At 58.3% G+C, this 12,466-nt stretch overlaps 1 protein-coding gene across 1 annotated transcript; it reads left to right on the top strand.

Moving 5' to 3' along the window:
* Positions 1–1,492: 1,492 nt before the first annotated feature.
* On the top strand, positions 1,493–9,998 carry SPDEF (SAM pointed domain containing ETS transcription factor). The gene is made up of 5 exons (XM_027127008.1): positions 1,493–3,391; positions 5,507–5,704; positions 7,102–7,149; positions 7,262–7,408; positions 9,325–9,998. Exons 1-5 carry the CDS (start codon positions 2,866–2,868, stop codon positions 9,501–9,503), a joined length of 1,098 nt encoding a protein of 365 aa, XP_026982809.1. The 5' UTR covers positions 1,493–2,865; the 3' UTR covers positions 9,504–9,998.
* The last annotated feature ends 2,468 nt before the right edge of the window (positions 9,999–12,466 follow it).

Below are 12,466 nucleotides of genomic sequence, written 5' to 3'. Positions count from 1 at the left end.
GTGGAGGAGGAGGTGGGAGTTCTCTGCTGGTGAAGGAGCCCCGGGCCAGGAGCCGGAAGTCATTTAGTTCTCTGCACCATAACTTCCCCACCACAGCGTAGGAATGAGCCTAAGGCCTGAACTGCCGCTCTCCCGGGAGGGAACGGAGGCGAGGGCTTCAAAGCTCACTTGACAAATGTGTCAGGGATGTGTCATCACGTCCCCACCTGGCAAATGCTGCCACCTGTCCTGCCCTTTCATCCTCACTGACCCCTCACACCACTGTGCCCCGAAACACAGCAGCTGCCTCCCATCCTACCTGTGGCCGAGGCCAAGCAAACAGGAGGGCCACGAGGGAAGCAAGTTCCCCTGCTTCTTAGGAAAGGTTCCGTCTCCCTGGCACCCGGCCCAAGGTGTTGGCAGGGACTGTCCTAACGTGGCAGGCCGGGGAGCTCTGGGGACGTGGATGGGGCGGGAAGCAGGAAGGGGGTGATGAGGGAAGGGTGGGGTTGAGAGGGGCTCTCCGGGGGGGGGGCCACCCAGGGGGTAGGGTGTGGACACAGGCTGGGGCGGGGACCCAGGGATAGAGCGGGCTGTTGGCTCTGCTTGGGTAAATAATGTGGACCCACAGCACACACGTGTGTTTGCACAGAAGGGCTTGAAATGATTCCAGGCCTGCCCTCTGTCCCCCGCAAGCCCGGCTCCCTGATCCCTGCCCACCCCACCCCACCCTGACCTCTCCTTCCTTGTCACTTAAAGGAGCCCTTGAAAGGGAGATGCAAAATGAAAGTGAACAAACACTCTTCTCTCTTTCTTGCGTTCTCTCCGCCACGGAAAAGCAGGGCCGCCGTGTACAGTTGGGAAGGTTGGGCACTGCACAAGATGGGGGACAAGGGTGAGCTGAAGTTCCACTTGGGCTCCATTCACCAAGCCACGCCACCCAGAGAGAAAAGGGCATCATTTTCTGAGTTGTACGCAGTTGCACTAGCTGCAGCCCTAGAGAAGCTAGAGCCTTCCAAACGGGGTTCTCTCTCTGCCTCACTTGCACGTTGAGGCTGAGCAAGTCAGTCTCATGAGGTGACTGGAGAAGGGCCAGGGAGCCCCTGCTCCATGGTCCTGGTGCAGCGCAGCAAATCCCACCGTTAGAGAGTCTACCACTCCTTCCAGTAAAGCCTACCCCTCTTACTGGCCAGATGCCTTCAAAGCAGCAATTTGCAAACTTGAACACTCATCAGAATCACCCAACGGACCTGTAGAAACGCATTGCTAGGAATTCCCTGGCGTTACAGTGGTTAGGACTCTGCTCCCATGGCAGGGGGCCCAGGTTCAATGATCAGGGAACGAAGTTCCCACAAGCAGTGCGGCGCGGCCAAAAAAAAGAGAAAGCAATGCATTGCTGGAAAAAAAAAAAAGAAACGCATTGCTCGGCCTCCCCCGCCCTACTTTCCCCACCCCCACCCCCCCACCCCCGAGCTTCTGATTCAGTTGCTCTGATGAGGGCCTAAGAATTCAAGTTCCTCAAAAGTTCCTAGGTGGTGCTGATGCGGCTGGTCCCGGCACCACATTTTGAGAACACTGTTTAAAATGTAAATACCCCCAAGAAAGGACACACATTAACTTGCCCTTAGCAGGTTTACCTGCTCCTTTCCTCCTTTCGGAATGATCCCCTGTGTTATGGGGAACATACGTTGTTGGTAATCTTCCACCTCTGTCCTGATTTATTCTTGAGTTTTGAGTCCACAAATCATGGAAATATCCCAGGGACCCCAGTTCTTTGGTGTATGTACATCTCGCAAGTTCCCTGCCTCACCCAAACCACGGACTCCAATATGGGGCTCAGAGAAAAGGGTCCAGGGGAAACAGAGCCTGGGGACCCGGGGGGAGGGACACTGTAGTTCCTCGCGTTGAGGCCAAATGGTGCCCCTCGGGAGGCATTGGGGCGGCAGGTAGGAGAGGAGTGGGGTCTGACTTGCTGAGGGACTCATTTGTCCCCCAGGGCCTGGACCTTCTGACCAGCCCCTGCAGCTGTGGGGAAAGTGGGCCTGTAGGTCTGCACCTGGCACCTCCCACCTTGGGAGCTGTGAGTTCTTCTGGGCGTGAGGGGAGAGAAGAGGGCCTGGGAGCTGGGAGGGGCTGGGGAAGCACCTTTCAGGAAAGGACAAGGAGGGTGGGTACCAGGAACCCAGCCCTGAGTAGGGGCGGGGCCAAGCACACCTGTACGTTGTTGTTCAGTGACCACCTCAGCAGCCGGGAATTTATTCGCACCCACCAAGTGGCCCTGTGGGGGAGGAAGGGGACCCGCCTCCCCAACCTGGGAGGAGATTCTACCCTGCCACACCCCTCACTTGCTCCTTTCATTCTTCACCCGGTTGGTGGAGATGATGGTGACCTTCTCCCTTCCCTACCCCCTCCAAGGGCAGAGTAAAAGAAAACAAGCTTTGCCACAGCAGAAAAGATTAGGTTAGCCCTTAGAAGGAGCTTCCTCAACAGGACAGGGGACTGGGATCTGGGTGGGGGCCGGCCCAGGGACAGAGGGCTGGATATTAAAGACTTCTTGTCCAGGCCTCAGTTTGCTCATCTGCCAAATGGGACTAATTGTGCCTTCCATCGTGAGGACTGAAAGAGGTCAAGAACCTCAGAAGATTGTTTTAAACAGGCTACACGTGTAAAGATTTGCTGCTCGCAGCCAACCTGGCTTCCCTGGGGAGTAAGGGAGCTGTCTGTTTACCGTCCTGCCCCCACTCCCATCCCACTGGCTTTCCAGCCACAAGACCTGTCTACCCAGCCCTGTCCTAGCTGCCCAGTGACCCAGAAGCCCCAACTCTCTCCCAGGCCCAGCCACTGCCCGCTGGGCTCCTCATCTCTGTAACCAGCTTAGCAGCCCCCATGGGGATGGGGAAGCAGCTAGGACCTGACTCTCCTTCCTTTTTTATTTCTGTAGACGCAGCCGCCAGCCCGAGCAGCAGCGGCATGGGCAGCGCCAGCCCGGGCCTGAGTGGCGTCCCCCCAAGCCGCCTCCTGCTGCCCCCCGACACTGTGCTACGGACTGGCCTGGAGAAGGTGGCAGTGGGAGCAGGGGCAATGGGGCCCGAGAGACGGGACTGGAGCCCCAGCCCACCTGCCACACCTGAGCAGGGCCTGTCCACCTTCTACCTCTCCTACTTCGACATGCTGTTCTCCGAGGACAGCAGCTGGGTGGCCAAGGGCCCCGGGGCCAGCACTCGGGAGGAGCCGCCCGACGAGCCCGAGCAGTGCCCCGTCATCGACAGCCAAGCCCTGGGGGGCAGCCTGGACCTGGCGCCAGGTGGGCTGACCCTGGAGGAGCATTCACTGGAGCAGGTGCAGTCCATGGTGGTGGGCGAGGTGCTCAAGGACATCGAGACGGCCTGCAAGCTGCTCAACATCACGGCAGGTGAGCCCCTCCTCACGCCCCCCTCCGCCAGGGGGACACAGGCCAGCGGAGGTCACAGGGAGGTGTGGGGGCACCGCCTGGTGCACTGTGGTCACCCCCAGAGATGCTGGTGCTTCTACACATACACTCAGCCCCTAACACACAGCAGCTGCGAGCCTGGGATCCAAGGTTCCCGCTCTCTCTGTGCCCCAGCTGCACCAGCCCAGTGTCCCCACTTGGTAGGTGCCGGGTGAAGCAAATACGAGCTCTACACCATCTGGCCCACCTCCTCCTCTCACACTTAAATCCACTCTCCCCTTATTCACTCTGCTCCAGCCACTCCTGCCTCTTTGCTCTTACCGCAACACACACACCTCAGGACCTTTGCACTTGCTGGTCCCTCAACCCAGAGCACTCTTCCCCTACATACCTACCTGGCTCACCCCTCACCTCCTTCAGGTCTTGATTCAAATGGCACCATCTCGATGAGGCCTTTCCTGACCCCTCTATTGAAATTGCTGCCCATACCCCCACGCCTTATTCCTCCAACCTGCTTTATTTCTCTCATGTTTCCTACCGTCTGATATGCTACATATTTATCTTGTTTACTGTTTCCCCTACTGGAATGTACATGCCCCAAGGGCAGGGATTTTCATTTGTTTTGTTCACTGCTACATCCCCAGTTCCTAGGATGTTACCTTGTACATAATAGATGCTCAATAAACAATAACTTAATATACCAGGCCCTGTTCTAGCACTGGGGAATTCAGCGTGAACATAGCACAAAGGCGCCTTCGTTCACGAAGCTAATGTTACAGTGACAAAACAGGTCATAAATAAATAGGATAATGTATCACTGGTCCAGTGGGGATGAGGGCTCTGATGAGGGGGGCACATCAGGAGGCCAGGCACGTGTCTGCGAGGGCCTGGAAGGTGTGGTTACGGAGCTTATGCTACTGGTTGAGGGGCTGCTGGGTCTCCAGTCCCCTGTCCCTCCATCATCTCTCCAGCTTTGGGCAAGCCTGACCCATCTCCTTGGCCTTTGGGCCCTGGCATCTGAGGCTCGCACACAGGAAGGGTCTTCAGGCATCGCTTAGGCCTGGCTCCTCCTCCTCAGTCACCCAGGCCCAGCCCCTGCCACCTAGTAGTCCCAGCTGAGGTCCTGCCTTGAGGCAGCTCCTGCCCAGGCCCCATCCTCCAGTGGCCCAATGCCAGCCCTCAACCCGGGAGCTTTTCCCACGGTGCCTCCGCTCCCACACCGAGTTGGGGAGGGCCCTGCCCGCTAAACAATAGGGACAGAAACAAATTGCTTTGACCCTGAGGAAGAAAATAGGTTTATTAAGTGAGGGCAGGCCAGTCTGCAGGTCACCCAGCTTAGACCACAGCGTTCACTTGGAGGCCCCATTGTGTCTGTGCCTGCAGCTTGGCCACCACCCACGTGCCCTGCTGGGCTCACCCCAGGGCAGCTCCCCAGGGAGACTTATAGGACCAAGCCAGCCACTCACCTCCGGGCCTTGGCCCCATGGCCACCCTGTACCCTGCCACCGCTCCCCCACATTTGGTGCACGTGCACTGAGCAGCTCTCCAGCACCCAGCCCTTTGTTAGGTGTTGGACGAGGGAATGGAACTCTCTCTGTGCCTCAGTTTCCTCATCTGTAAAATACAGTGCGGGTAGAGAGGGGTTTGTAGAGCTAATTCTTGGTTGGGTTTTTCTCTGGTTCTTTGAAGGGTTTGGGGAAGGCAAGAGGCATCTGGGAAAGAAAGAAGCTTGGGTGTTTCTGGTTTAATGTCACTGTCCCCTCCAGGGCTGTGGCTCCCCAAAAGGCCCTTTGGAGGGGCTGGAGGGGTCTGGGAGGACCTGAGGTCCAGGTGAGATGGGGGTGCAGAGGCCCCAGGCTGCCCTGCCCTGAGCCATGTTTGCTTCAAGGGCCCCGGTTCCTTCCTGCCACTGCCCCCTTCTTCGGTACCCCCTCCACGGAGCCCCTCAAGGCCCCATGTGGCCTGGCCTGGCCCCATCTCAGGAGTGCATGGTCCCAGGCCACCAGTTCCCATGGAGGCCCCATCAGAGCAGAGGGGCCACCTTGGGGGTGGTGCCCTCAAGCAGCCTCCAGGGCTGAAGGAGTGTCTCTTGCCCAGACCCCGTGGACTGGAGCCCTGGCAACGTGCAGAAGTGGCTCCTGTGGACAGAGCACCAGTACCGGCTGCCCTCCGTGGGCAAGGCCTTCCAGGAGCTGGGGGGTAAGGAGCTGTGTGCCATGTCGGAGGAGCAGTTCCGCCAGCGCTCGCCCCTGGGCGGGGACGTGCTGCACGCCCACCTGGACATCTGGAAATCAGGTGGGACAGGCGTGGGTAGAATGCCCCACCCCCCGCCCCCCACTGTGGGCTCCAAGCCAGGGACACCAAGGGGAACAGTTAGGTCAGCATGCCTGTCCGGAGGCTACACTCCACTGGGTAGGCAGCCCCTTGTCCCAATCTGGGCTCTGTTCTGAATCCCAACCCCAATGACAGCTGCCTCCCCGGGTCCTGGGTGAACTCTGCAGCCCCGACCCACTGCCTACCCTGGTCAAGGCCACAGAACTTAGGACAGAGCACATGGGAAGTTAAAAATAGAAGTTAGACTGTGAGGACACAGGACATCAGATACTCTAAGTCCTTCTTCTTTGTCGTTTTTAAAATTTTGTGTTTGTTTTGTGTTGTTTTCATTAAAGAAGAAACGAGGTAATAAATGTGCAGGATTTTTTAAAAGACCATTGTGAACGACAGCACACCATGAAGAATAATCCTCCCTCCCACCCACCCCGGCCCTCCAATCCCCCTCCCTAGAGGCAACCGCTGTTGCCAGTTTTGTGAGTACCTTGCCAAGGAAAGTCTATGCATATACAAGCAAGAGTAAGTGTGACGTCTACCCCTTTCTAACATGAACAGTACGAGTATCAGGCTGTTCTGTACTGAGCAGCGTATCCTGGATCTTGTTTCCCATCACTGTCTATACAGCTGCCCCGGTTTTGAGGGCTGCATGCCAACCCCTTAATGTGTACTTGGTCTCAATCTTATCGGGCGCCCAGTGTGCCCTGCACAGAGCTGTGCACTTCAGAGGGGTCAGTCCTCGCTCCACGAGTCAAGGCCCCTGCCCCTCAGGGCCCAGGGTGAATAAGAGGACAGGTCCCACTCTCATGGCTCAGAAACCAGTGTCCTGCCCCAGCCCAGGCCCCTTGCCGGGGTCTGGCAAGAGCAGTGGACAGTGCCAGGCTATAAGCCGGGTGGTGGTGTGGACAGAAGCTGGCGGCCTCCGCGTCCCACTGCTTGTCTGGGGAGGGGGTCAGGTGGAGAGCAGGAGGGGATGGTGGTGCTCGGGGAGCTTGGCAGCTGGAGGGCAGGGAGTGTTTTTATTATGCTGGGCACCGTGCAGGCTTCACCACCCTGCATCCTTGCAAGACCTGTGAGGGGGTGTCCCAGCCCCATTTCACAGGTGACAGAAGGGAGGCAAAGCAAGGCTTGACTTCCAGTCCTCTCTGAACAAGGGGCTGCCTGCAGGGCCTCTAAGGCCCCTCCCAGCTCCGAAATCCTGCATTTTCTTCCCGGAGGAGGCTTTGTAAACAGCTGGTCTTCACAGGCTGGCAGGAGGGAGGGAGCCACGGGGGGGCTTCTCTGGCCGCACAGTTCCACCCAAATGCCCTCCTCCTCCCTTGGGGGGTCTCTCTGGTCCCCAACTTCCTCTCCTTGTCCCGCAGCGGCCTGGATGAAAGAGAGGACGTCCCTGGGGGCGATTCACTACTGTGGTGAGTCAGGCAGGGCAGGGAGGCGGCTGGGGCTCTGGGGTCTGGGGGTAGGCTGGGGCAGCCATTGAAGAAGGGGGCTCCCCACTCACCGCCACCCTCCCTGGCTGCCCAGCGTCGACCAGCGAAGAGAGCTGGACGGACAGCGAGGTGGACTCATCCTGTTCCGGGCAGCCCATCCACCTGTGGCAGTTTCTCAAGGAACTGCTGCTGAAGCCACACAGCTATGGCCGCTTCATCCGGTGGCTCAACAAGGAGAAGGGTGAGCAGTGCCAGGGGCAGGAGGGGAGGGGGCTGCTGGGAGCCTGTGGTCCTGCCAGGCGCTGGGCAGGGAGGGCTGGGGGCAGGGCAGAGGGCTGGAGCTGCCCCCACCTTTGCTCTGAATGCCACACACGCACTCTTACTGGACCGGCCCAGGGTCTGTGTGCCGTCTGTGTCCACGCGTGTTCCCCGGCTGGGCTCTGCCTGTTGAGGGTCCCCAGGGACACACAGTGCCTGGGACATAGCAGGGCCTTAAAACTCTGCTGAGAACCGGACACGGTCTTTACCCTCAAAACATCAGAGCTTGACGGAGGAGACTGATGGTATCCAATGAAAAATACAGTGCGGGCAACAGAGGTAATATTAGATTTTCAAGTAGTCACAATTAAACATTTTTTTAAACAGGTGAATTTAATTTTAATAATACATCTGTTTAATCCAATGGTATAAATTCGTATAATTTCAACATATAATCGATATAAAAATTATTAATAAGATATTTCCTAAGTCTTTGAAATCTGGTATACGTTTTATGCTTACAGCACACCTTACTTCAGACCAGCCACATTTCAAGGGCTTAAGAGCCACATGTGGCTAGTGGGGACCACATTGGACAGCAACAAGGCTGGATGGTGTGCGGGTGTGTGTTTTAGAAAAGGCTCGGAGCCAAGAAACCTGGATTCTAGGCCCCCTCCTGCCATTAGTAGCCGTGGGCGCCTGGACCCCAGCCTTCATGTTTGTGAAATGGACTAGATTCGTTCATCCAGCAAACCGTCCCTGAGCACCTCCTCTGGTTCCATACTTGCTCAGCCGACATTTATGGAGGGTTACAGTGTCCTGAGGGTGTGGGGAGAATTCAGCGGTACCCCATCCTCCAGGGACCTACAGTCTTGTAGGAGAACCAGCAGTGAAATGAGCTGGTGTGCAGAATGTGTTGGGCTGTGATGGGGTCAGCTGTGCCTGGGTCCAGGAGGGCTTCACAGAGGAGCGACTTTGGGGCTGAGTGTGGAGCATGGGAAGGGGTTAGGAGGGGTGGAAAAGTTCCTGCACAAGGTGTGGTGATCCCGTGTGTATATTTGAGACTGAGAGTGAGCCGGTACTCCAGGGAGACTGTCCCATGAGGGCAGGGAGATCAGGGAGGGTGGGGTGGTCTGGGGAGCCTGCCTGGAGAGGGTGTGCTGACCTGTGCTTTGCCAGGTGGTTTAGAATGAGAACTGGGGGTATTAATGAGTAATAGTTCATCCTAAGGGGTACTTCCTTCAGGCTCTGCTCTAAGCGCTTTCCGTACCCACTCAACAACATGACGATCACTACAACCCCCTCTTACTGACAGGAAAACGGGGTCTCGGACAACTTCTAAAGGTAGAAAATGGCAGAGCCAGGATTCCAACCCAGGTCAGCCTGGCTCCAGATCCACTCTTTCCAGCATCTCCTACCAATTAATCCTGCCAGAAAGGGCTGTGTGGGCTTGAAGTGTCTGAGAATCGCAAAGCGGTCTTTCAGGCTCGGGAACTGCACGGGTGACCTTGCCAAATGAGCCGTGTCCGCAGCCCGGAGCCCCGCAGGGCTTCTGCGTAGGGTGTGCACACCCCACGCTTAGGAGCAGAGGCTGGCAAGGATCAGGCCCTCAGGGCCCCAAGTCGCCAACCAACGTACGCAGGTTCACCCTGCACCAGGAGGTCTGTGAGTCCGTGGTAGGATTTACCACTTCCTGGGCCCTGTGGAACACCCTTCCCACATGTTCCTTTAACCCTCACCACAACCATGGGAGAAGGTATCGTGGCCCAGCGCCTGGCCCTACCCCGGGCGACTCTAGCCCCCCTGGCTGCGAGAGACTGACCTGCTGGTCTCGGTCTTTCTCCTTCCTGCCACCCCGCCTGCACTGCTGGCTCTCTCTGGGCCCTCCTGCTGCCCCAGGCATCTTCAAAATCGAGGACTCCGCGCAGGTGGCCCGGCTGTGGGGCATCCGCAAGAACCGCCCCGCCATGAACTACGACAAGCTGAGCCGCTCCATCCGCCAGTATTACAAGAAGGGCATCATCCGCAAGCCGGACATCTCCCAGCGCCTGGTCTACCAGTTCGTGCACCCCATCTGAGTGCTGCGGCCAGGCCCTGGGCCCGAACCTTGCCCTCGCCAGACCTCCCTCCTGCCTGCCCTGCCTCAGCCAGACCCTGAGCTGGGGGACAGGGCAGTCTGCTGGCATCCGGAGTTCAAGGTCAGGGAGGGGATGGCCCCTCGCTCCACGGGTGTCAGTGAGCTCTCTGGGGCCCAAGGGACCCCGGCGTGGGCGTGCTTTCTCTTTGGGCCTGACTGCTCCTGCGCCCAGTCCACTGGAGGACGGCGGAAGCCAGGGCTGTTCTCAGTGTTCATGGCACCCCAGGGAAGGCCCTCCCTCCACCCAGCCTCTGACCCCAGAAGTTCCAGAGCAGAGCCGACAGCACGGCAGTGACTTGGCCAAGGCCACTCGCAGTCCAGTGCCCTCTGCCACCCATTCTGTACCATGCCTGGCATGGTGCGGGGACATCTACACCCCCAAGTTGGGAAGCCAGGGGTGCCCTGGGGATGGATAATAAAGATACTAGAGAATTGACGTGGCCCCAGTGTCCTACGTACAGTGAGGGAGTGGCACAGCCTGGAGGCCATCAATGCTCAAAAGGCTGTGGTCACAGGGGCCTGGGGTGGTCAAGGGAGGCTTCCTGGGGGAGGTGGCATTGAGCTGAGCCTAAAAGGAAAGGGGCAGTTGATTGGTAGAAGCAGTGGGAGAGAGGCAGTGAGTCCTCAAGGCCAACGAGGAGCTGGACTGGCCCTCATCTCCCCTGACCTGGTGTCAGCTGGAAGGAGGGCGTGGGCCGGGGCTAAAAAGGGTCTACGGCAGGACTGGAGAGATGGTGGCGTTCTTCCCATCCTCCTGCTCTGCTGTAGATCAGGACTTTCCCCTGGGGTGGGCCAAGGGCTGCCCCTCTTGTGAGGGGGTCCACAGCCCTTGCCTCTGCTTGGCCAACTGCAGGGCCTCTGGGCTGGGCAGCAGGGCTGTGGGAGAGGATGAAGCCTTCAGTCTTCCTCATGGGACTCTGGCTCTGCAGCAAACGAGAGTGGAAGAGAGGCTGGCTTGCTGGCAATTCCTCTCTTGAGAGAAGCCACAGACCTCCTCAGGGGCCCGGAAGCTGTGAGCCCTGCAAGCTAGGTGTGAGGGGCCAGGGCTCCTGACGGGAAAAAGCAGTGGGTCTGAGTGTTCATCTGTGTGCTGAGGGAGATGGAACCCACCGCCTTCTTTCCTGGGCAAAGCAACTCGGCTTCCTCATGCTCCTCTCACGTTTGTTCATCCAGCTCAGCTGACCCGAGGGCCTACTAGGCAGCCAGGTGCTTCCACTGCTTTTTGTCATTAACCTTCCCAACAAAACTGTGAGGTAAGGGTCACCCCCCCACACACGCTACTTTGCAGCTGATGAAACTGAGGCTCAGAGCAGTTAAGTGCTCGCTCACAGTCACACAGCCAATCAGCGGCAGAACCAAGAACTGAACCCACAAGGACAGGGCTCTCCCTGTCCCTCCATGCCTCCTGCTCTGTCAGCGCCCTTAGCTTCTGTAACGCTTAGCTTCTGATGACAGGATTCCAGGAGACAGCCCAGCGCCACCCAGACCACTGAGGGTTAAATGCTGCCCCGTACTGCACCTTCTGCCCTCAGCAATTTTATTGTCTCCAGAAGAAAGTTTACTCCTGGCAGTGAGCAAACAGCACCTTGGCATCTGTCAGCTGGGATTGCACTGGGAGGAGGAGGAGGCCCTGCCCCAGGCCAGTGCCTCGCTGGGCCCCTGCTGTCTGCCCACCCCCGGGGAGGGGGCAGACTGGGCCCTGGCCAGAACCCAGCTCGGCTCTGCTGAACTGCTGAACTGGTTTTGTCTCCGGCCTGCCCACCCTGCCCCCAAGTCCCTGGAGCCACCTGCTTGCACGTCCCCAGCTGGGCCTGGGCCTGGAGAGGCCTCGGATCTCAGGCTGGGGCTGGGAAGGAGGGAGGAGGATTAGGGGTGAGGAGTGGGGAGCTGGAGGCGCTCCAGAACGCGGAGCTGCAGGGGGGCTTGGGTGGGGCAGCTCCCTGCTGTGGATCTGCACGAGGCACAGAGGCACACACGCACCCAGTGACACCTCGCGTGCTGGCAGCAAACTCCGGAATCCTTTTTCTCCTTCACACACCTGCCTGTCAGAACTCCATCTAGCCTAGGTACTCCCTGACCTTCTGCAGGGGAGCCTGCCTCCAGGGCTCCCCATAACTGCATGGAACAGCCTGTCCAAATAAGGCAAACGTTTATCTTTACTTGAAGAGTCCTCTGGCTAAAACCAGGGGTTTGGCCCTGGAGGTGGATCTGGGGGATGAAGAATACGGGGGACAGAACAGATCCAATCCCCAAATGGACCTTTTCTCCCTGCCCTGAGCATGCCCCGAGGCTGGGGGAAAACAGTAGGGGTGAGGGGACTATAGTATATTTACCTTGAACGAGGGTTTGTGTCAGGACCCTGTCAGGCTGTCAAGGCCAGAAGGGCCTCAGAGAGACATCTAACCAGACGGGGGAGGCTGAGACCCGGGGTGGGGACACACTGACCTGATGGCAGGACTGGGAGAGGGACTCCTGCCCTGCCCCAGAGGGGATCTGGCTGGAGTGGGGAAGCTGGAGCAGGGGCTGGGACTGGAGCTGAAGCTGGGCTGGGGGCTGAGCCCCGGGCGTAACAGAGTTAGGAGCCCAGAGCCCCTGTCCTGCCCCACAAGGGGCCCCACACAGAAGTGCTGTCAGAGGTCAGGCAGGACACAGGAAAGTGTGGCATGGCCTGATGTCACACCACAGGGAGCCGGGACTGTGAACACCAGAAGCCACAGGCCTCAGCGGCCACTTTTAGAATTTTGCTTTAAAAATGGAAACCTATTTAGGGGTCAAATTCATCCTTGAACCATGAGTTTGGGACCCCGGATGCCCCAGGTCTCCTGGTCAGTGCCCATCACCAGGCACCCGGGATTCTAAAGGCCACAGCGTTGGAGCCTTAGAGAGCATCAGGTGTGACCTTCC

The sequence above is a fragment of the Aethalodelphis obliquidens genome, unplaced genomic scaffold (assembly GCF_003676395.1).
Source record: "Aethalodelphis obliquidens isolate GAN/ISIS:26980383/991018 unplaced genomic scaffold, ASM367639v1 scaffold31, whole genome shotgun sequence".
NCBI classification, from domain to species: Eukaryota; Metazoa; Chordata; class Mammalia; order Artiodactyla; family Delphinidae; genus Aethalodelphis; species Aethalodelphis obliquidens.
The sequence above is the reverse complement of the archived record's forward strand: the minus strand, read 5'-3'. Positions and strand labels throughout refer to the sequence as shown.

Excerpts from the sequence above, each read along its gene's own strand:
- SPDEF (XM_027127008.1), top strand. The coding sequence starts at position 2,866 with ATGGGGATGGGGAAGCAGCTAGGACCTGACTCTCCTTCCTTTTTTATT. Across the intron at positions 5,705-7,101 it reads CCTGGACATCTGGAAATCAG|CGGCCTGGATGAAAGAGAGG; the intron begins GTGGGACAGGCG and ends CTTGTCCCGCAG. Across the intron at positions 7,150-7,261 it reads GGGGGCGATTCACTACTGTG|CGTCGACCAGCGAAGAGAGC; the intron begins GTGAGTCAGGCA and ends CTGGCTGCCCAG.